The sequence below is a fragment of the Sus scrofa genome, chromosome 2 (assembly GCF_054392235.1).
Source record: "Sus scrofa isolate SSC_HxYL_T2T_F1_AM1 chromosome 2, Sscrofa_HxYL_maternal_Yorkshire_Landrace_v2.0, whole genome shotgun sequence".
In the NCBI taxonomy this organism is placed as follows: domain Eukaryota; kingdom Metazoa; phylum Chordata; class Mammalia; order Artiodactyla; family Suidae; genus Sus; species Sus scrofa.
The window spans coordinates 43,770,837-43,795,145 of NC_139384.1; the positions used below are offsets into that span (position 1 = coordinate 43,770,837).

At 38.6% G+C, this 24,309-nt stretch overlaps 1 protein-coding gene and 1 non-coding gene across 6 annotated transcripts in view; both read left to right on the top strand.

The window, feature by feature from the left end:
* The window catches only part of UEVLD (UEV and lactate/malate dehyrogenase domains), a 54,972-nt gene that overhangs the window by 12,902 nt on the left and 17,761 nt on the right, over window positions 1–24,309 (top strand). For 2 of the 5 annotated variants that reach the window (XR_014837220.1, XM_021083261.2), the window contains exons 4-9: window positions 3,280–3,366; window positions 10,789–10,924; window positions 12,243–12,361; window positions 14,253–14,355; window positions 22,465–22,635; window positions 23,741–23,914. Coding sequence is in view for 3 of the 5 variants with exons in the window: in XM_021083261.2 (XP_020938920.1) it covers window positions 3,292–3,366; window positions 10,789–10,924; window positions 12,243–12,361; window positions 14,253–14,355; window positions 22,465–22,635; window positions 23,741–23,914 (778 nt within the window). In the remaining 2 variants the exon portion in view is untranslated. Of the gene's footprint in view, window positions 1–3,202; window positions 3,367–10,788; window positions 10,925–12,242; window positions 12,362–14,252; window positions 14,356–22,464; window positions 22,636–23,740; window positions 23,915–24,309 lie in introns of all 5 variants that reach the window. The other 3 variants (XR_002341551.2, XM_013994493.3, XM_021083262.2) reach the window with 3 other exon arrangements.
* LOC146405348 (small nucleolar RNA SNORA5) lies at window positions 15,821–15,957 on the top strand. Its single transcript, XR_014839243.1, has one exon. It is a non-coding gene; the product is annotated as a small nucleolar RNA SNORA5 (small nucleolar RNA).

A 24,309-nucleotide genomic window follows, 5' to 3' on the forward strand; every position in this document is an offset into this window, starting at 1 on the left:
TTCTTGGCTTCTCCCCTTCCAAGCCCTCAGAGTGTTTTCTGGCTGCCTAGAGAACTTTACTCAGGCCTAATTCCTATTACTTGTGTTCTGCTTTTTTTTCTTTTTTGGCTTTTTAGGGCCGCACCTGCAGCATATGGAAGTTCCCAAGTTAAGGGTCAAATTGGAGCTGCAGCTTCCCGTCTAACCACAGCCACAGCAACATAGGATCAGAGCTGCATTACATCAATGTTTTGTTCTCCTCCCTTTATATGAGGTAGCATTATCCTTATATAACGCCAGGTCCTTAACCCACTGACCAAGGCCAGGGATTGAACCTGCATTCTCATGGATACTAGTTGGATTCGTTACTCCTGAGCCACAGTGGGAACTCCAGTGTTCTGCATTTATCATGGTTAGATGTTAGTGAGAGAGAGAGAGAGAATTTTTACCACCCCAGTGATTGATTGATTGATTGACTGATTTGATAGTTCTTACCTACCCCAATGACTTCAAAGGTGGTCGCATGTTGATAGAGGGACTTAGGAATTTAAGTGAATCATTGCTCAGTAGCATTCAGTTTCTAGAACAGTGTGGGGAGGTAACAGGAGAGCATAAAGGTTATCTTAAGAGGCTACTCATTGTCACTGTGCATCTTCTTAGAGCCGTGGAGTCAGGTCATTGATTCTTGCGCTGGTACTAATTCCAAGGTAGCAATGATACCTGCAGTACTTTTTTTTTTTTTTTTTTTTTTTTTGCAGTACACTTTTTCCCTTTTGCTTTTGACTAGAATTATATCAACTCATTGTGATGCACACTAGTTATTTTCTCCTGATCAGAAGGTCAGAATGTATTTTCTCTCTCATCTGTTAAGATGGGCCATTAATAGAGCCTAACTCTAGTAGAACTGTGAGGATTAAGTTCCCTAAACAAAGCTCTTGGCATAGTTCCTGGCACATAGTAAGTACCTAATAAATGTTGGTCAGTATTTGTCTGCTTATGTTACTTTCTTTTAGTTACTAGTTTTGTTAGTATAATAATAATAAATGTCCATGCTAAAAAAATTTAAGCAATCCAGATTTAGTTAACCTTATATCTAACCTCGCACCCAGGTTAACACCCATGCAGTTAAGCCTATAGCTAACCTATTCCCCAGGTGAATCTTCTGCTGATATTGCCTTGTGGATACCTGCAGAAATTTTCTGGTTTATTTTTTATCCCTCCAAGATTGTATCAAGGCTGTGATGACACTTTTTCTTCATCCATACATTCTTTAGAGATGTGTATCATTGGAGTTCCCGTCGTGGCTCAGTGGTTAACGAACCCGACTAAGAACCACGAGGTTGCGGGTTCGATCCCTGGCCTTGCTCAGTGGGTTAAGGATCTGGCGTTGCCATGAGCTGTGGTGTAGGTTGCAGATGTGGCTCGGATCCCTCGTTGCTGTGGCTGTGGCGTAGGCCGACAGCTACAGCTCTGATTAGACCCCTAGCCTGGGAACCTCCATATGCCGCAGAAGCGGCCCTAGAAAAGGCAAAAAGACAAAAAATAAATAAATAAATAAATAAATGTATATCATTAAGATGATATCATCTGAACTTTATTTACAGCTAACTTAAATTATGTCTTTATTTATATAATTACTTTAAATCTGAGGACTCTACCAGGAATTCTGACTCTTAAGTTCCTCAAGTGTTTCTAATATGCAGATAGCCGAATATCGTTGTGCATAAGGCAGGAGGAAGCAAGATGAAAAAAGTAGAGGATTTCCTTAGTAAGAAAAAGGTTGCAGTGGAGAAGAGAACTTTTTATTTGTACCTTGTTTATTTCCAAAATGTGTTTGAGGTAAATTGCAAAAATCACCAACCCATCAATGCTTTTCTAAGCATTTTACATACCTCAACTAATTTCATCTCACAACAGTCCTGTGAGGTAGGAGCTTTTATTATTCCCATTTTATAGAGGAAGGAATTGAGGTACAGGAAGGTTAAAGAACTTTTGCCTAAAATCTGTAGCTAGTAATGTGTGGATTAATAGGATTTGAACCAATGCATTCTTGCTCCTGAGCAGTCGTGTTTTTAAATACAGTGAAAGACATATGCAGAGTTCCCATTGTGGCTCAGCGGGTTTGATCCCTGGCCTCACTCAGTGGGTTAAGGATTTGGTGTTCTTGTGAGCTGTGGTGTAGGGCACAGATGCGGCTCGGATCCCATGTTGCTGCAGCTGTGGCATAGGCCAGCAGCTGTAGCTCCTATTCGACCCCTAGCATGGGAACCTCCATATGCCGCAGGCGCAGCCCTAAAAAGACATATGAAATAAGACTATGAAATCAGAAATAAATACTGAAAGATACAGTAGAATGGCTAAGGTAATTGATCAGATTTCTAGATTAATTTTAAGGTTAGTTTTGGGACTTATATTAAGATTAGCTTTGGGCTTCTTGCAAATCAAAGCAGTCATAGATTTGGCTCTCTGTAGATATGACATACATGGTTACATTGTACATGCCATGGAAGAGCTTTCACTCAGGTTCCTATCTCAGTACAGTGAAGTGCAAGAACCATTGGACAAGGGGACTGTTGAGGTTATTTTAAGCTCCGAGTTCTATATATCTAACCCAGCTTGTGTGTTATAGTATCTGCAGTTAATGAGCAATTTCCAGGCCGGTATCAAATTCATCTTTCATTTATTTATTCAGTCATTCATTCTTATTTATACAAGAAAATTTTATTGTTGAGCAGCCAGAATGTTAGGCACTATATTTGTTGTAGGGAACATGGAAATGAATAATACATAATTGTCTTCAAAAGTTTACAATGTAAAAGGAGAGATTGACTTGTAGGCAAATGTTTTCAATGAAGAATACATATAAAAATAGAGGTGTCCACTACATTTCAAGAAAGGTGCAGTAGGTCTGCTTGGGTGGAGCAAAGAAGGTTATGTAGAGAAGGTGTTGTATTCCATATTCCTAGCACAGTAGGTCCTATAAATATTTATTGAATTGAATTGAATGAACTGGCCATTATCTTGATTAATTTTCCTCAAATGTTATGCTGGTGCTTTAATGGGGACATTTCTAATGTGAGAGTGAATTAAAATAGGGAAATCAGCCTCAATTTACATAAATCCTATCTCTGTAAACTTGCCTACATGTCTTAATGCTACCTAGCTATACCATAAATACAATGTTCATTATTGTTTGAAGATGTGTTTATTTTGTCTCAAATAGGTAATACATATAACATACCAATTCGTTTATGGATTTTGGATTCTCACCCTTTTGCTCCCCCCATTTGCTTCTTAAAGCCAACTGCAAATATGGGAATCTCAGTTGGAAAACATGTGGATGCTCAAGGCAGAATATACTTGCCCTATCTCCAAAACTGGAGCCACGTAAGATTGATTTGAATTTTCTTTTAAAAGCTTTTATTTTTCTGAAAGTTTATCTTTGATCCTAATGATACAAATAAATTACTGAATTTTATTTCAGTGGTATTTTTCATATGGTCTTTAAAAGTAATTTGAAACTGTGCTCTCTCTGGGGTCACCCAAGTCCCAGAACCCTGATGACAACAGCCTGAATGAAGCTGCTCTCTCTAGGTCTGGGACCCAACCATTACTTGCTCTGTGTCTTTTTATAGTCATTTACTGTTTTTTGTTTTTATTTTGTCTTTTTAGGGCCATGCCTGCGGTATGTGGGGGTTCCCAGGCTGGGGGTCGAATTGGAGCTATAGCTGTGGGCTTACACCACAGCATAGCAATGCCAGATCCAAGCCTCAACTGCAGTCTACACCACAGCTCACAGCAACGCAGGATCCTTAACCCATTGAGCAAGGCCAGGGATTGAACCCCATCCTCATGGATACTAGTCAGGTTCGTTACTGCTGAGCCACGATGGGAACTCCTGTTACATACTTTTTTCAAACTGAACTTTAAGTTTTAAAAACTAACTCACAATGATGCATGTAACTGTAGTTTATGTGTTTTACAAGTCCTTACATTATGGATTTTTATATCCTGCATTTTCACCTATCATACTAGGCATTTTTACATATTACACAATATTTTCAAAACTCATGGTTTTTGGAGTTCCCTTATGGTGCAGTGGCTTATGGATGTGGTGTTTTCATTTCAGTCCCTTGGATGGCTTTTGCGGCATGAGTTTTGATCCCTGACTTGGGAACTTCCTTGTGCTATGGTTGCGGCCAAAAAATACAAAAACCCCTCATGCTTTTTTGTTTGTTTGTTTGTCTTTTTAGGGCTATACCTGCGGCATATGGAAGTTCCCAGGCTAGGGGTTAAATTGGATCTGCAGCTGCCAGTCTACACCACAGCCACAGCAACGCGAGATCTGAGCCACATTTGCGACCTACACCACAGCTCACAGCAACACTGGATACCTAACCCACTGAGCGAGGCCAGGGATTGAACCTGTGTCCTTATGGATACTAGTCAGATTCGTTACTACTGAGCTACAACTCCCCCCACATGGTTTTTAATGGTTACCTGATGATCCAGCATTAGGATTTTGAATGGTGTATTTATAAATTGCTCTGTTAGAAATTTAATGAAAAAAATTAATGATGAACATCCTTAAATGTATGTAAATGTTTGTGTATATCTTTTTTTTTTGGGCGTATGGAAGTTCCCAGGCTAGGGGTCGAATTAGAGCTATAGCTGTTGGCCTACACTACAGCCATAGCAACATGGAATCCAAGCCATGTCTGTGACCTACACCACAGCTGATGGCAATGTCGGATCCTTAACCCACCGAGCAAGGCCAGGGATCGAACCTTCATCCTCATGGATACTAGTCAGATTTGTTTCTGCCTAGCCATGATGGAAACTCCCTGTAAATGTTTGTGTATATCTTCTTTTTTTTTTTTCTTTTTGTCTTTTTGTCTTTTTAGGGCTGCATCTGCAGCACATGGAGGTTCCCAGGGTAGGAGTCTAATTGGAGCTACAGCTGTCAGCCTACGCCACAGCCACAGCAACGCCCAATCTGAGCTGCATCTGCGACCTACACCACAGCTCATGGCAACACCGGATCCTTAACCTACTGAGCGAGGCCAGGGATCGAACCCAAAACCTCATGATTCCTAGTCAGATTCGTTTCTGCTGTGCCACGATGGGAACCCCATGTTTGCGTATATCTTATAAATCTTGAATTATTTCCTAATGATAAATTTCTAGGAATGAAATTATTTAATCAAAATTTAAAAATGTTTTGAAGGCTATTCTTTTTTTGTAAAAATTGCCAGAGTCCAGCTCCAGCAGCCAGGGTGTTCCTGTGGGGATGGACGGTGTTGGCGAATGCACACAGAGACAGCGTCTTTGTCTCTTTTTCAGAGTGCTGGACAGCTCGAATTTTATTGGCATAGGTAACAGTTTATATAGACAGCTTAATTGTAACTTACATAACAGTGCTTAGATCATATTTTTGAAGATTAAACTTTTAGATTTTATCCCTTGATTACACAGTACAGTAGATATACATTGTGTTCTAAAAATTTTAATTAAAACTAGCAGATACAATACGTCATGTAAAACTATAATGAGTACAAAATATCATGTGGAAAAAAACATTATGTGAAAATAAGGCGATTTGGTACAAAACGTTTTGTGATTACTTTTAGCAAGCACCACCCGTTACTGTTTTAAGCTAATCTTTAACAGCTAGAAAGGTCACAAGCACAAGAATTTGACATGTACAAAAATTCATTTTTTAGATTAAAGCTTGGGGTACTAACTTCAAAGCGTTATGGTCAGGGGACAGTATGAGAAAATATTTTTTATATCAAAGCAACTTAATTTCCTAAAACTTAAAAGCCTTCTACAAGATTTATTAAAAGAAAGATTATTATTATATTTTTTTCATTATGAATAATGCATGTCTAACCTATTGTACATTCCACAATTACCTAACTCTGAGACCTATTTTTACTTGTAACAAACCAATGAATACTTTATTTTTTAACTAAATTAGATTTGAATGGGGGAATTCCACCAAGGTGAAACCCTTATTTGTTATTGTTCCAATCATATTATTGTTCCAATTTTATTGAGTCACAAATCAATATAGGAAAATAACAAGGAGTAACAAACAAATAACAGGAAAGACTGAATAATAGGTAAATAACGGGAAAGACTGAATTTTCCAAGAAGCGATTTCCATTCTTGCACTGTTGTGCAAAGCCTTCATTTTGTTATTGTTGCCGTTGTTGTTGTTGTCGGGTTAGCAGGTGAGCCTCATTGTTTTTAGAACTTGCTCTCAGAACTGTGTCAGCGGGTAGGCTGCTTTCCTCGGTTAGGAACCCGCCCTCGGAGCTGTGCCCTCAGGCCAGTTCCCTTCCTCGGCCTCCTGCGTCTCCTCGGCTCCCTGCAAAAAATGATTTTTATTTTTTTTTCCATTTTAGCTTGAAGGCTATTCTTATATATTCCCAAATTAGCCTCCAAGAGGTAGACAAAATGTTACCATTCTGCCATCAATAAAAATCAGTGTGGGAGTGTACTTGTGTTATAACACTCTTACACTAACAGAAAGTGTTATTTTTAAACAAAACAAATCTTTGACCGGAGTTCCCGTCATGGCTCAGTGGTTAACAAATCCAACTAGGAATGATGAGGTTGCAGGTTCGATCCCTGGCCTTGCTCAGTTGGTTAAGGATCCGGCATTGCCGTGAGCTGTGGTGTGGGTCGCAGATGCGGCTCGGATCCTGCGTTGCTGTGGCTCTGGCGTAGGCCGGAGGCCACAGCTCCGATTCGACCCCTAGCCTGGGAACCACCATATGCCGCGGGAGTGGCCCAGAAATGGCAAAAGGACAAAAAAAAAAAAAAAAGAAAAAAAAACAACTTTAATTATCTCTATGGCTCATTAACTTAGGAGGATGTAGAATATGCTCTCATTTTTGTAATTAAAATTTTGGAGTGTTCTCTTGTGGCTCAATTGGTTAAAGATTCATTGTTGTCAATGCAGCGGCTTGGGTCACTGCTGTGGTGCAAGTTTGATCTCTGGCCTGGGATTTTCCACATGTCGCAGATGCAGCCAAAGAAAACATTTTATGTAGGGATAATTTATAATATATTTGCACATACCTGGAAAGTTGCAGGACAGGAGGACAGGGGTGTATCCAAAGAGTGAGGCTGAAGTAAAGGATGGTATTAGGCTTATCACTACTTATTTATATTTATCTTATAAAAATATGCACAATTGTGGACACATTTCATTTTGTTTTATGGTTTTTTTAAGTTTTTCATAAACATAAAACTTTTAAAAAGAAGAAAAAAGAAATAGAAAAAGAAAAGATGCCCAGCAAATTATCAGTAGTGGAGTTTAGGTGGGGAAATATTGACCTTTATTTATTTTTGATCTTTACTTTATGAACTTGAACATTATTTGCATTACTTTGTAATTTAAATAGTAAGATTGCCAGTTAAATGTGGTAAAAGGGCATGATAAAAATTTGTCATTTGGATGGACGAAAATGATCTCTCAATCTCAATGTTTAATTCTTTGGTTATTTGAGAATTTTTTTTTAATATTGCATGGTTTTATTTATTTATTTTATGATTTTTATTTTTTCCATTATACTTGGTTTATGGTTATTTGATAAATTGAAATGTTTTTCATATATTTATTCATCATATAAATATCCTTTTTGAATTATTTATCTCTATCTATTTTTATTCCCTTAAAAAAAAGAACTGTCTTGGAGATCCCTGGTAGCCTAGTGGGTAAGGATCTGGCCTTGTCACTGCTGTGGCTCCAGTCACTGCTGTGGCATGGGCTTGTTTTGTGGCCTGGGAACTTCTGTACACCACAGGTACAGCAAAAAAAAAAACCCCAAACTTATCCTTTAATAATATTTTTACATCTGTGCCCTGTTGTGGGAATTTGTCTTTTCTGTTCCCTCTGTCTGGTTTTCTTTGGCCTCTCTTTTTATAGTTTTGTTTGTTTAATAAATACTCAGAGATAGTCCTGTAATCTAATTGACTTAGTTCAGACAGTACTGATTTCATTTTACTATTCTGAACCTCTTTATTGTAAGGTAAAACTAGTCTTAAGAAGACATTACATTATTTAAATGGCTCTAATTAAAAGTATTACATTCAGGAGTTCCTGTTGTAGCTTAGCAGTAATGAACACGACTAGTATCCATGAGGACACAGGTTCAATCCCTGGCCTTGCTCAGTGGGTTAAGGATCCACCATTGCCATGAGCTGTGGTGTAGGTCACAAACATGGCTCATATCCTGTGTTGCTGTGGCTGTGATGTAGGCCAGCAGTTGCAGCTCTCATTCAGCCCCTAGCCTGGGAACTTCCATATGCTGCTGGTGTAGCCCTAAAAAGACAAAAAAATGTACTACATTCAATGTGCAGAGGTGGGAAGGGTAAATTAGAGGTTTGGAATTAACAGATACATACAACTATATATAAAATAAACAAGAAGGCCTACTATATACCACAGGACACTGTATTCAATATCTTGTAATAACCTATAATGCAAAAAAATCTGATATATATTTTTTTGGCCACGTCCGCCAGCATGCAGAAGTTCCCGGGCCAGGGATGGAACCCACACCACATCACTGACCTGAGCCACAGCAGTGACAACACCAGATCCTTAACCTGCTGAGCTACCAGGGAACTCCAAGTAAGTATGTGTGTGTGTGTGTGTGTGTGTATATATATATATATATATGTATATATATACACAGTTTGTCATGCACCTGAAACCAGCAACTCCCAAGTATATATGCATATATATACACACACACACACACAGACACACAAACACACATGTGTACATTTGTCATGCACCTGAAACTAGCACACCATTGTTAATCAACTCTACTTCAATTGGAAAAAAAAAGTGTGATATGATTTTTTGAGAAAGTACTACATTAAGTTCCACATGCAGGATTTCCTGTTGTGGCATGGTGGAAACAAATCTGACCAGTATCTATGAGGACGTGGGTTCCATCCCTGGCCTCACTCAGTGGGTCTGGGATCCGGCATTGTCATGAGCTGTGGTGTAGGTCACAGATGTGGCTTGAATCTGACATTGCTGTGACTGTGGCATAGTCCACAGCTGTAGCTCTCATTCGACCTGTAGCCTGGGAACTTCCATATGCTGTTGGTGGGTCCCTAAAAATAACGCGTTTTAGAGCTAGAAGGAATCTAGAGGTCGTCTAGGCTGAAGATTGCAGACGTTTTCCCTACGAGATTCAGTGTGCCGCTTTAGGCCTACAGAATTTTGTTTGAACAGCACAGTGGTTTTGTTTTTTGCTCTTAATATAAATTCGAATGACTATACATGTTTTCTTTCCAATTTGGCTCAATAACTGTCTCCTCAATTTTCTTACACTTGAAAACTTTGTATATTATGTTTTCTGTTTGGTCTTCAAAGGCATTTGAGTTTTGGTTTTTATTTTTGGCTGCATGTGCAGCATGCAGAAGTTCCTGGGCCAGGGAGCAAACCCATACCACAGCAGTAACCTAAGCTGCTGCAGTGGCAATGCTAGATCCTTAACCTGCTGTGCCATAGGGAAACTCCTGGCCTCATCCTCTTAATTTATAAAGAGTGAAGAAACCCAGACTCTGAGAAATTAAGCAATTTAAAACGAGCAAGGCATTAAACATTGCTAATAGTAATAATAGGCATATATTTTATACTCACAACATATCATTTGTACCTATTAGCTCATTTGTATCTCATGTTTGTTAGGATTTATTATTCACATTATATTGCTAATAGTACTGAAGCTCAGGATAAGTGCATTTTACTAAGGTTGCTTAACTAGTTCAATTAAAAGAAACAATACTGGATTCGATAAATATTTTATCAGTATTTATTTTCTGATTTGATAGTGGTTATATAGGAGAATGTTTTGTTTTATTTTAGGAAATAAATGCTAAAGTAGGGGTGAAGGGTATCATATCTGCAGTTTGCTCTCAGTTGGTTCAGAAAGTAGAGGAAGAGAGACTTATGAAAGCAAATGTGATAAAATGTTAACATTTAATGATCTGAGTAAATAGTGTATGGAAAATCTTTGTACTGTTTTTTGCAGCTTTTCTCTAAGTCTGCTGTTATTTCAAAATAAAAACTTTAAAAAAGGCAGATAAACAGGACTATTCCCAAATATAGGTACTCTGCTAGTAAGCACATTCATGCCAATTTTTCACTTTTTGGAAATGTGGTTATAATGTTTCTCCCCCTTTTTTGCTGTACCCTTGGCATGTGAAAGTTCTTGGGCCAGGGATTGAACCTGCACCACAGCAGTGACCTGAGCTGCAACAGTGACAATGCAGGATCCTTCACTGGCTGAGCCACCAGGGAACTCCACCTCTTTATTCTTCAGTTAGAAGAATTAGGTAACTTTTCACTCAAAAGTATTAAAACAGTTGTGGCTCAGTGGGTTATGAATCTGACTCGTATCCATGAGGATGCAGGTTGGATCCCTGGCCTTGCGCAGTGGGTTAAGGATCCTGCATTGCTGTAAGCTGTGGTGTAGGTCACAAACGTGGCTTGGATCCTGAATTGCTGTGGCTGTGGTGTAGGCCGGCAGCTACAGCTCCAATTCGACCCCTAGCCTGGGAACCTCCATGTGTTGCAGGTGCAGCCCTAAAAAGCAAAAAAATAAATAAATAAAACGTATTGAAACAGTTAAAATTATCACAATTTGTATGGTTGTTTTTGCAAAATGAGAGCATGATGCTATACTTCAGCTGACTCTGTATCAATGTGTAGTTTAACAAAATAGTATTCTTTAGCAAGATTTTTGCATAACCTTTCCCTTTGCGTGTATTCTGCAGCCTAAATCTGTTATTGTTGGATTAATTAAAGAAATGATTACCAAGTTTCAAGAGGAACTTCCCTTGTATTCTCTGTCATCATCTGATGAGGCACGGCAGGTCGACTTGCTAGCCTATATTGCAAAAATCACTGAAGGTTTGTATTTTTGTTACAGAGTTATAAGTTTATAACTTCTCACTAATATTCTCTACTCTCTGCTACTTCATTTCTATAAATAAATACCTGCTTGTATACCTACGTGTCTATGTTGAATCCCAAATTCCTGTACATTTATCATAGGGTATTACCATGTAATATCAATGAATATACTTTCTTAAAATGTAGATTATTTTTGTACTAGCAGATAAAATAATACATGTTTTGTTCAAAGACACTTGATATGTATTAATGATCTCCAACTTTTTTCATTATATGTTCATGTGGCTTCTCGCCTCATTCGTTATATTGGACCAGGAAATCTTTGATTCTCATTGTTTCTCATTGGAGGTAAAGCAAAATACCCATGCTTGCAAAATTCAGGAAGTGTTAAACATTTTTTTGCATTGTAGAACAGAAAAGTAAGAATCATATGTTAGAATTCTCTTGTGGTGCAGAGGATTGAAGATCCAGTGTTGTCACTCTAGCTGCTTGGGTCACTGCTGTGGCATGGGTTTGATTCCTGGCCCAGGAGCTTCCATGTGTCACAGGCATGGCTGGAAGAAGAGAGAAGGAATCATAATGTTTTTTAGAAATATAGAAATCCTATTTATTTTATTTTTTTATTTTTTGCTTTTTAGGGCTGCACCCATGGCATACAGAGGTTCCTAGGCTAGGGGTCGAATCGGAGCTGCAACTGCTGGCCTGCACCACAACTACAGCAACGCAGGATCCGAGCCACATCTGTGACTTACACCACAGCTCATGGCAACACTGGATCCTTAACCCACTGAGCAAGGCCATGGATCGAACCCGCAACCTCATGGTTCCTAGTCGGATTCGTTTCTGCTGCGCCACAACAGGGACTCCGGAAATCCTATTTTTTTTAAGAGTCTTATATAATATCTGTTAAATGTTTGGAAAGATATTTTCTTTTTTAAAGGTTAGCCTCTAGGAATTCCCTGGTGGCTTAGAGGTTAAGGACTCAACAGTTGTCACTGATGTGGCTCAGGTTACTGCTGTGCTCTGATTAAATCCCCGGCGCAGGAATTTCCACATGCCATTTGGCACAGCCAAAAAAATAAAAATAAAATAAAATGAAATAAAAGGTAGCCTTTATTTAGTATAATATTTAATATGAGATTCCTGGTTTTTTTGCCTTCCATTTATTCAGCAGTATTTTTGAATGCCTGTTATTAAGTGCTCAGTGCCATGTTTTCTGTCCTAGTTATTGAAGTTTGGTATATATATTTTTTTAAGATGCTAAAAAGATTTTTGACATTTTTAAATTCTCATGATAATCTGCTTCTCTTTTTAGGCGTCTCAGATATAAATTCAAAGAACTGGGCAAATCAAGAGAATAAAACAGTCAGTAAAATTACTGTGGTTGGAGGTGGAGAACTGGGAATTGCCTGCACACTAGCAATTGCAGCAAAGGTATGTAATAGTGGTTAGTGGTTATAAATACACCTGTCATATTGCTACACTTTTAGGCAGTTATAAATACACCTGTGGTTATAAATACACCTGTCATATTGCTACACTTTTAGGCATTTTCTGTTTAACACATAAGAAATAATGACTTCATTTTGTCATATGGGAAAAACCTCATTTTGCCTTAAAATATATTTAGTAAGTTGACAAAGACATAGCGGAAAGCTCTCATCAGTAATGTTGCTTCTTAATTAGTGGTTAGTCATGGAATAGGCTTTGAAAAAGTGGTCTGAACAATGGGCTCTTCATCCTAATCCAAGGGAAACCTCAACTTGACATTCATCTGACTTAGTCACAAATTCTTTTGTGTTGTCTGACTCATGCCATTTTAATTAAACTCTTATTCAATATAAAGGTTAGTTTAGCTCTTTCTAAAATGAGCATTTTTTTAAAAAAAACCGTTGCCTTTTCTTATGTAATTACGCCACTTTCTTTTAGTTCTTGATTTGATATTTTATATTAGTTTGAGATTTGCCTATTTTTCCATCAGTCCTTTTTACTAGATCTTTTCTATATAAATTATTTCCAGAAACGCTTAAATCCCCCTCCAGAGAGATTCAGAAGACCCTGCAGGGCCCGGTATCTTGGTAACAGCATGTCTGATCATTTGAGGGATATAGCCCAGAATAGTTCTCCCTCTGTATATTTATTTGGAAGCTGGCATTTGTTTTTCTTTTCTATTAAAATTTAATTGTTTGCCATCAAAATTCTCCCTTTTCCATTTAAGAGTCACATGTATCTTGGAGATCGATTCTACTTCAGCACATAGCTAAATTGTACCCAGGGAGCTAGAAGGTTTTGAAACCTGGCTCTTCAGAATGATAATATGCTAACTTTTGGCATATTATAGTTTCATTTCCTCCACCCTCCATGGAGTGCATCTTCCATCTTAATTGGAATTTGAATTGTTTGCAGTTCTTTTGTTACTAGATAGACTGCTTCTATAAACATTGCCTTACAAGTTGCTTATTTTCTTGTCTGAATTTTTTTTTTAGGTGTACAGAATCTCAAAAATAGTACCAGTGAGTCAGAGGGCATGAATGGTTTTTATGGTACATATTGGTAGATTCTTCTTCAGAAAGGCAGAACTAATTTATGCTGCTAATAACTATGTGCACATCAACCTGGTTTTTGACATCCCTAACAAAACTGAGTTTTATCAATTTGTTTTTGGTTAGTATAGGAAGGCCCCTTAAAGTCATATTTCTTTAACTATAGAAGTCTCACTATCAGTGTTCTCTTTGTCTGTGAACTGTTTAGATGGAAAGTTTTTTCGATTTTTCTTTTTCTTTCTTTCTTTTTTTTTTTTTGGTCTTTTGTCTTTTCTAGGGCCGCACCCACGGCATATGGAGGTTCCCAGGCTAGGGTTCGAATCGGAGCTGTTGCTGCCAACCTACACCACAGCTCACAGCAACACCAGATCCTTAGTCTGCTGAGTGAGGCCAGGGATCCAACCTGCAACCTCATGGTTCCTAGTCAGATTTGTTAACCTCTGAGCCACGACGGTAACTCCTCCATTTTTCTTTTTAAACAATAATATTTTGATACAAGATACAGTATTCAAATAGTGTAACAGTATTCAAGTAGTGATCAGTGTCCTTGTGGATACTAGTCACATTCCTTTCTGCTGAGCCATGATGGGAACTTGTAGAACCCAATTATAGTTAAGCCTAAAGGATCATGTTATTCAAGTGCTTATTTTCTGGCTTTTATGTCCCTTTTGTTGCTACTGAGTTACTTTTCTTTCGTAAGAGAACACATAAGACCTATGTATTTGTTGACCATGTGGCCATGTTCAGTGTAATGCTGTTCTTTTTCTTATTGTACTATACAGGGCATTGCAGACAGACTGGTCCTCCTAGACCTCTCAGAAGGGACTAAAGGAGGAATGATGGACCTCAACATCTTCAACCTGCCTAATGTGGAGATCAGCAAAGGTCTGGTTATTTTGCTTAAAAGATTTGTACCTTGTTTGCCCTTATATTTCAGTCCTAGAATTTTTTAGAGCAGTTTTTAGGTTCAGAATAATACTGTGCAGAAGGTACACAGATTTCTCATATACCCCCTGTCCCACACACATGCATAGCCTCTACATTGTCAATATCCCTTATCTGAGTAATGTAATTGATGAACCTACCTGGACACATCATTATCATCCAGAGTCTATAGTTTACGTTAGGGTTCATTCTTGTCTTTGTGTGTTTTATTGGTATGGATAAGTGAAACATGTATTACCATTATAGTATCAAACAGAGTAGTTTCACTGCCCTAAAAATTTTCTCTATGCTGCCTAGAGTCCTAGAATTTTAATGCTGAAAGCATCTTAAAGATTGCCTAGTCCAAGTCCCTCATTTTACCTATTGGAAAACTAGGGTTCATAGAAGTTGAAGAACTTACCTGAAGTCATACCAAGATTGCAACCAATTCTGTTAATCAGAGTCAGATAAGCAAATAACATTCAGATTAGTTGGAAGGACTTATTCTCAGTCTCTGACTTACACCTTAGTCTACATTTGTTTTCTCTCATTGCTTCCTTTTTCATAATATATTGGTTAAGAACACTGATTTTAGAGTTAGGGGTTTGCATACTAGCTCTGCCACATAAAGCTCTTACATTTGTCAAATTATATAATCTTTCAAAGTTCAGCTTTATTATCTGTGGAGTGGGAATGAATACCTACCTCTAGGTATATATCAAAGTGCTAAACTAAGATTATTTTTTTTTGGCTGTGGCATATGGAAGTTCCCAGGTCAGGGATTGAACCTGTGCCACAGCAGCGACCCAAGCACTTCAATGACACCACCAGATTCTTTTTTTTTTTTTTTAATGGTTTTTTTTTTTGTCTTTTTTGTTGTTGTTGTTGTTATTGTTGCTATTTCTTGGGCCGCTCCCGCGGCATATGGAGGTTCCCAGGCTAGGGGTTGAATCGGAGCTGTAGCCACCGGCCTACGCCAGAGCCACAGCAACGCGGGATCCGAGCCGCGTCTGCAACCTACACCACAGGTCACGGCAACGCCGGATCGTTAACCCACTGAGCAAGGATAGGGACCGAACCCGCAATCTCATGGTTCCTAGTTGGATTCGTTAACCACTGCGCCACGACGGGAACTCCGACACCACCAGATTCTTAACCTGCTCCACCACTAGAGAACTAAACCAAGATTTTTAAAAAAAATTTAATTCATATTGCTTTCACTAAAACTATATTGTTAAAATAGGTTTTAATTAAGAAGGAAAGGGGGGTTTGTATCATTAGTAAATAAAATTTAAAATGTTAAAAAAGTAATTTTTGTTTCACTTTTTTAATTTAAAAGATTTTCATATACTTAATAATGTACATAATATATGTGTAGATAAATACCGTATTTGGGGATGTGGGATTAAAAATATGCATGCTTACGTGCAGTCTAGTCAAATTCAGCCCCTGTTCCCTTTGTAGCAGAGGCTGGCCCAGATGACTGCCACAGCAAGCTCTGCAGCTCATGGGCCCTGGGTCCCCTGCCTGGGGACATGGGGATAAGTTTGGCTGTGAACATGGTGCCCTTGGCCTGGGGTGTCTGAGGTGGGAGTGGAGGCAGGCCCTGCACAGATGGGGCCTGTGTTTAGTAAGCTCAGGCCCAGTTAAGAAAAAAAAAAAAAAAAAAAAAAAAAGCATGATCAAAACAATTGGAAGACCATGAAACTAGAAAATGGTTAGTCTTCCAAAACTAGCTTATAGCTAGAGTTACATTGTAATATGCTATAGTTGCTCAGCGTTCCTTTGCCTTTCCTAACTCAGGTCTTCTATATTCTTGACCATATTTTCCAAATAAATTATTGAGGCTTATGGTTTCATGAGCCTGAATGTGCTAAGAACCACAATGGATCAGAAAAGTTGAAGTTATACCCTCTAGTTTCTAAAAATTAAGGGTAATAGTTCTAGCAAGCTTTTGGATCCCTGCAGATACAATTGATTTATTTTCCTTCTCTGGAAAGAGTATAATAGTTGCTTTAATGATCCTTTTTTAGGCCTTGCATAGAGGATCCCTTGGGGAGGTGGATATTCTCTTGTGCCTGTCATTTCCAGGCACTGAAGTTCTTAAGGGACTTCTTAACTCTTGCAACTTCACACCAGAAGACTGTTAGTACATGGACCCAAGAGGCAATGAGGCCTTTTAGGACCTGAAGAAATTGTATCTTCTTCTGTGTGGCATTAACCATCGCTAACTATTGTTTCAGATAATTGAAAGAGTAGGATTCTTGGAGTAGATATATATGGTAAGGTGCTTGCCACCAAATAAAGAGTTTTGAATAAATGAGCACTATTTATTATTTGGGGCAACTTTCTTGTTCCCCTTGTTAATTTTGGTTGCACATTCCTGATAATACCTAATTTCATTGCTGTTACATGAGGTAATCTAAACTAATATCTCTCTCTCTCTTTTTTTTTTTTTTTTTTTTTTGGTCTTTTTACCTTTTTGCCTCTTCTAGGGCTGCACCTGCTGCATATGGAGGTTCCCAGGCTAGGGGTCTAATCTAGGGGTCTAATTGGAGCCAGCCTACGCCAGAGCCACAGCAATGCGGGATCCGAGCCTCGGCTTCGACCTACACTACAGCTCACAGCAACGCCGGATCCTTAATCCACTGAGTGAGGCGAGGGATCAAACACGCAACCTCATGGTTGCTAGTCGGATTCATTAACCACTGAGCCATGATGGGAGCTCCTAAACTAACATCTCTTAAGTATGTTCTGTGATATGGAGAAGTGCATTAATAATTTTTTTTTTTTTGCTTTTTTTTGGGGGCCACATCTGAGGCATATGGAGGTTCCCAGGTGAGGAGTTGAATCAGAGGTACAGCTGCCGGCCTACGCCACAGCCATAGTAACGCAGGATCCCAGCCGTGTCTTCGACCTATACCACAGCTCATCGCAGCACCAGATCCTTAACCCACTGAGAGAGGCCAGGAATCAGACCTGAAACGTTATGGTTCCTAGTCAGATTGTTTTCCACTGTGCCATGACGGGAACTCCTGCATTAATTTGGGAAATTAAGCTCACTTGGAAATTTTAGTTAGGTCCCATCATAATAGGCATTTTTATTATTTATTTATTTATTTATTTTTAATTTTTTTATTGTTGTCTTTCTGTCTTTTCTAGGGCTGCATCCGCGGTATATGGAGGTTCCCAGGCTAGGGGTCTAATCGGAGCTGTAGCTGCCAGCCTACGCCAGAGCCACAGCAATGCTGGATCCGAGCTGCGTCTGCAGCCTACACCACAGCTCATGGCAACGCCGGGTCCTTAACCCACTGAGCGAGGCCAGGGATCGAACCAGCAACCTCATGGTTCCTAGTCGGATTCGTTACCCACTGTGCCATGCCGAGGTCTCCATATTAGGCATTTTTAATTGCAACTGACTGATCATCCTAGAGTTGTACTTTGCTTCATTTGGATTTTTAAAAATAGCTACTAAAATACTTTGGGAAGGGATATACATATGCACATATGAGCCTGCAAATGTACATACTATACCTACACAACAGTGTGTTCATAGACTAAATCTGGAGAAATACAGAGAAATTGTTGAATAATTGCGTTGGGCAAACTGGTTCTGCACTTGTTTTTTGCACTTAATATTTTTATCTCTTTTTAAAAATTGTGCTAAAATACATGTAACATAAATTTACCGTTAGTGACATTAGCGCATTCACAAAGTTGTGCATCTGTCACCACTATCTAGTTCCAGAACTTTTTCATCACCCCTAGAGGAAGCCCTGTACACATTTCAGTCACTCTGCATTTTCCCCTCTCCCCAGGCCAGTCACTAACCTGATCTGTGGATTTGCCTTTTCTGGATATTTCACATAAATGGAATCATAACAATATGTAGCTTTTTGTGTCTGGCTTCTTTTATTTGGCATTTCTTTTATTTATCTGTATTGTAGCATGTTTCAGTATATAACTTCTTTTTGTGGCTGAATAATGTTCTGTGATATGGATATGCTACAATTTATCTGTTTATCAGTTGATGTACATTTGGGTTGTATTTTTTTGCTATTGTAAGTAGTGCTGCTGTGAACATTTATGTACAAATTTTTGTTTGAACACCTTTTTAGTTCTTTTAGGTATGTGCCCACAAGTAGAATTACTAGGTCATGTGGCAATTCTGTGTTTCAGTTATTAATAAATTTATAGTATCATTTTGAAGATCATTATTAACTAAATAACTCATTTTTTAACAGCTTCATAATATTCCATCATATAGACGTCTATCTCCTGTTGGTAGACATTTAGTTTTTAAAAAAAATTTTGTGATTACAAATAATGCTGCACAGAATATTGTAATGTTAAAAATCTTTGTGTACTTCACTACCTAGTAAGATAAAGTAGAATTACTGGGTCAGAAAGTATGTGTTTTTAAAATGTGTATTATTAAGCTGCAGAGTTTAAACTTTCACCAGCAATATATGAGTGTTCTGGTTTTCTTTCTCCTGATTACTTTTATTTTATATTAAACATAGCTAATGGAATAATTATCCTAGGAGTTCCCGTTGTGGCGCAGCAGAAACGAATCCGACTAGGAACCATGAGGTTGCAGTTCAATCCCTGGCCTTGCTCAGTGGGTTAAGGATCTGGCATTGCCATGAGCTATGGTGTAGGTTGCAGATGCAGCTCGGATCCGGATTGCTGTGGCTGTGGCGTAGACCAGCAGATGAATCAGATGTAGCTCTGATTCATCCCCTAGCCTGGGAACCTCCATGTGCCACAGGTGCAACCCTAAAAAGCACACAAAAAAATAATTATCCTATAATATATTATTTTGATCATATCATTTCCTGGCTGAAGACACTACTATGTTGGTCTCTCATCCTGTAATAATAATAGATGCCATTTTCTTTCAGGGAATCAGTAATATGTGCCAGATAACTTATATATATTCACACTCCATTACTTCTCTTTATAGATAGCTCAGAGAGATTATGACTTTGGTCACACAATAAGTGGCTGAGCTAGTGTTTCAAACACACCTGTTACGAATTTCTTATGATTCAATCCAGAAATACTCTCTGCATATACAAGCATAAATGTGTGTGTGTGTGTAGGTATGTGTATGTATTTGCCTGGAGAAAAAAGTGTTCAGTAGTTGCAAATTAAAAACCAAATTGTTGTTGACACATGGAACAAAGTAAAGTTTGCTCAATAGCCACTGGTTCTTAAAAAACTGGCCTATTGATTGATCACTTATGTAAGAATTACCTGTGGTGATTTTTTTTTTTTTTTTTTTTTTTTTTTTTTCCTTTTTCATCCTCCCCGAGGCGCATGAAGTTCCCTGGCCACAGGTCAGATCCGAACTGCAGCTGTGACCTAAGCTGCAGCAGTGGCAATGCCAGATCCTTAACCCACTGTGCTGGGCCAGGAATCAAACCTACATCCCAGCGCTCCCAAGATGCTGCTGATCCCCTTGCGCCACAGCAGGAACTCTACCTGTGTGCTTTTTTTTTTTTTTTTTTTTTTTGTCTTTTTGTCTTTTTTGTTGTTGTTGTTTTTTGAACTTACTGAAACCTGGTCACTTATTTATAAATATTATTGAGGGTGGGGGCTTTTCAGTCATTCAAAGTAGAGGAAGATAAAAGAGGAGAAGGAAAATGATCCTGGGGAGTTCCCGTCGTGGCGCAGTGGTTAACGAATCCGACTAGGAACCATGAGGTTGCGGGTTCGGTCCCTGCCCTTGCTCAGTGGGTTAATGATCCGGCGTTGCCATGAGCTGTGGTGTAGGTTGCAGACGCGGCTCGGATCCCACGTTGCTGTGGCTCTGGCGTAGGCCGGTGGCTATAGCTCCGATTCGACCCCTAGCCTGGGAACCTCCATATGCCGCAGGAGCGGCCCAAGAAATAGCAAAAAGACAAAAATAAATAAATAAATAAATAAGTAAATAAAAATAAGATCCCAGAAGTAATAAATTTGAAAAAAAAGAAAATGATCCTGGCAAGATAGGTTGGGGCCCAATTCAACTGTTCACAGATACTTAATAATACAGACAAGCTACCTAATCCTTCCAGATATCAATTTCCTCCACTTGATGGGGTATAGGACAAAGTTTCTAAGTATAGCATAGTGTTTAGCAGCACTTTAAAGCCAAACTGCCTGCGCTTTAATTCTGGCTCTGCTACTTACTAGCTTTATGACTTTGAGCACGTTACTTCTGTGAGCCTCAGATTCCTCATCTGTAAAATGGGGATGATTTTGACCCCAGAGTGTACTGTTGATTTGATGAAGTGAGGAAATACATGTCAAGCTCTTAGAAGAGTGCCTGGCACATAGAAATGTTGTGTAAGTGTTAATTATATACCTTTCAGTTCTACTGTCTTCCAGTGCTTGAGGTTTTGACTCATCACCAGGTATCTACTCTGAGCACTAGGATGTGGGAATTACTTAAGAGGACTCATGAAGAACCATAATTAAAAGCCAGGGCTTCATTTTTTGGATCTACCTCCACAGTTGTGTCAGATTATGAACTAAAATTGGATAATACATTTCCCAGTAGACACATTGCACAAGTGTTTTCTCCTGCAACTTGTTTAGAAAAATGACTTTGGAGGCTTAATTAAGACTGTAAACCCTGGAATCTACTCATTGTCTCCCTGGGATGCTAATAATCATTTACACATGTTGACTGAATTGATACTCTAGTTACTTTTTTATTTTTATTTCTGATGTTGATAATGTCTGACCACTGTCTTGGCATAGACTTACTGTAAAACACAGTGTAATAGGAGTTCCCGTCGTGGCGCAGTGGTTAACGAATCCGACTAGGAACCATGAGGTTGCGGGTTCGGTCCCTGCCCCTGCTCAGTGGGTTAACGATCCGGCGTTGCCGTGAGCTGTGGTGTAGGTTGCAGATGCGGCTCGGATCCCGCGTTGCTGTGGCTCTGGCGTAGGCCGGCGGCTATAGCTCGGACTCGACCCCTAGCCTGGGAACCTCCATATGCTGCGGGAGTGGCCCAAAGAAATAGCAAAAAAAGACAAAAAAAAACAAACAAAAAAAAAAACACAGTGTAATAGAGAGTAATGAAGTTGTAAAATAGCATGAGCATGCTTGAGGACCAGAGGCACAAACTCTGGAAAACAGCTTTTTCCTAAGTCAAAACAACCGCTAACGTGCAAGTCATTAGAAGACCCTAAAACCAAGACACTGGGCTTCAGTGTAAGAAAAAGTCAGTAAAAAATGAGCCAAGATGTTTTCTTGATTCAAAGTTTTTCAAATAATTTTTTCCTCTTTGGAGTAGAATCCTTAGTGAATAAAACATATACAAACAGCACCATGCTGCTTCCAGAGGTCAAAGTAAGCGGTATGAAGCGGTTCCTGCCAGCCACCCTTCCACGTAGTCCCACTCCTTCCATGTGGCCTCTGGGTCATTTTCAAGGAACTCTAGGACTCCTAAACTCAGAGTTTAAAAATCAATGATGTAATTGATTATAGGTGTATTCTGCCTATAGCATATTATTTCTTTTTCCCAAGAAAATTCTGAATTACCTAAAAACCTAATTCCTTGTTTGTAGAGTCTGGATCCTGTAATTTATTTATTTATTAAATTTTTTTGTCTTTTTTTGCTTTTTAGGGCCACACCTGCAGCACATGGAGGTTCCCAGGCTAGGGGTCTAATCGGAGCTGTCGGCCTATGCCACAGCCGGGCCAGATCCAAGCCACATCTGCGACCTACACCACAGCTCACGGCAATGCCAGATCTTTAACCCACTGAGCAAGGGCAGGGATGGAACCCGCAACCTCGTGGTTCCTAGTTGGGTTGTTTCCGCTGCGCCATGCGGGAACTCCCTGTAATTTATTTTATTGTTCTCTTTCCTCTTCCGGGATATACTCCTGTTTTTAATCCTCTTTCCGGAGGCAAACCTTGATGCTTTGTATACATCCTATGGAGATAGGATTGATCTAAAGACAGCTGTGCCTGAAAGCTTTCTAATTGTAGAAAAGTAAAACCTGATGATCATGAACAGGAACTTGGCTAACACCTTTATCCTGAGCTCAGACTGTTTCTTTTTATTCATTAGATTTGTCTGCCTCTGCTCATTCCAAGGTGGTGATCTTCACAGTCAACTCTTTGGGTAGTTCTCAGTCCTACCTCGATGTGGTGCAGAGCAATGTGGATATGTTCAGAGCCCTCGTCCCTGCTCTGGGACATTACAGTCAACACGGTGTTCTGCTCGTTGCATCTCAGCCAGGTACAAGGTTTTATTTTAAGTTAATCTGGTCACGTAGTATATCAGTAGAAATGCCATTTCTGATGAAAGTCATAAAACAAAATTATAAAGGGACAGCTAGAGTAGTCAAATTGCTCTTAGAATGAACAATGTAGTATTTTCTAACAATGTAGTATTTTCTAACAATGTAGTATTTTAGTATTGTAGTATTTTCTGTCAACCAGTTACTTCTTCTGACTGGCATTAACTAGAAGGTTACAACTTACGACTTTTTTTTTATGTAATATTACCATTAGTATGTTCCAGGTTGTTAGCCATGCCTTTCTCAGGGAGAAAATGGTTAAACACCCAAGAAAAAGATGCAATAGCTTAGGAAGGATCTTTTGTTAACTCTGAAGTGTCATAAAATGTTAGCATGCCAAAGTATTTTTATCATTTTTATTTTAAGTTGTTTTGAAACTATTTTACTCAAGTGAAGAATTTTTTTCAAAGAATTAGGTGGTACTGGTGAACGAATTTTTTTAAATGTTCCTAGTATAGTAGTATGATATGCAGTTCACTTGTTTTTCTATGGTAATTGGTTGAAGGATGTTGGTCTCTAATTCCTGATATCCTTTTGCCATTTAAGGGAAAAATGGTTGTGTTTTTGTTAACTATTTTTGAAAAAATAGTTGTGTTTTTGTTAACTACTGTACTGTATAGTGGTGGTATATTAATCAGTATTTTAATTTAAAGATAAAAATTCAGCTTAAGCTATGTAGAAAAGAGAACTTGATCAATAAAAAAAGTTGTTTTCTGTACCCAGTTTTCATCTTTCTTGCTTAACTGCTCTTAGAAATATCTGTTTTCTGCTATAAACATTTATATTTAAAAACATCATTATGTAAAATCAAGCTGAAACCTGGTTACATGTTTTTAATTATTAAATAGAATTTAAAATATATTAAATTCATGTACTATATAATATAATTAAAAATATATTATGCTTCATAGTGCATTTAGGACCTAAGAAGAGTGTGTACAACTTCTAATCTACTTATTAAAATAATAAATATTTTGTTTAGGAACTTGGCTAGAAGTATACTTTGAAAAATATTTATATTTTCACCTTGTATATAATATTTAGTGGAAATCATGACCTATGTGACATGGAAACTGAGTGCCTTTCCTGCGAATCAAGTGATTGGAATTGGGTGCAATCTGGATTCACAGAGATTACAGTATATTATAACAAACATTTTGAAGGCACAGACTTCGGGAAAAGAAGTATGGGTTATTGGTGAGCAGGGAGAAGACAAAGGTGAGAAATACATTTTTATAAGTTATATTGATAACCTACATTGCCAGTGGGCAGGGTGTGCATGATGTGCACAATTCTGGGGACTCCACAGTTGTGGAGTTTAGTTGGCTTTTGTTCCACATTTGAGCACCTTTTATATAACAGATCTGGTATTATGAGTAGACTCTACGAACATGTCATTCTAATTTTATTTACTTTTCTGTAAGTAAAAGGCGTTAAGGCCCCTTAGCCAAGTTTTATATTCCTTTTGCTTTTTCTTTTTAGAGCCACACCATTGGCATATGGAAGTTCCCAGGCTAGGGGTAGAATTGGAGCTGTAGTTGCTGGCCTGTACCACAGCTACAGCAATGCGGAATCTGAGCTGTGTCTGCGACCTACACCGCAGGTCATGGCAA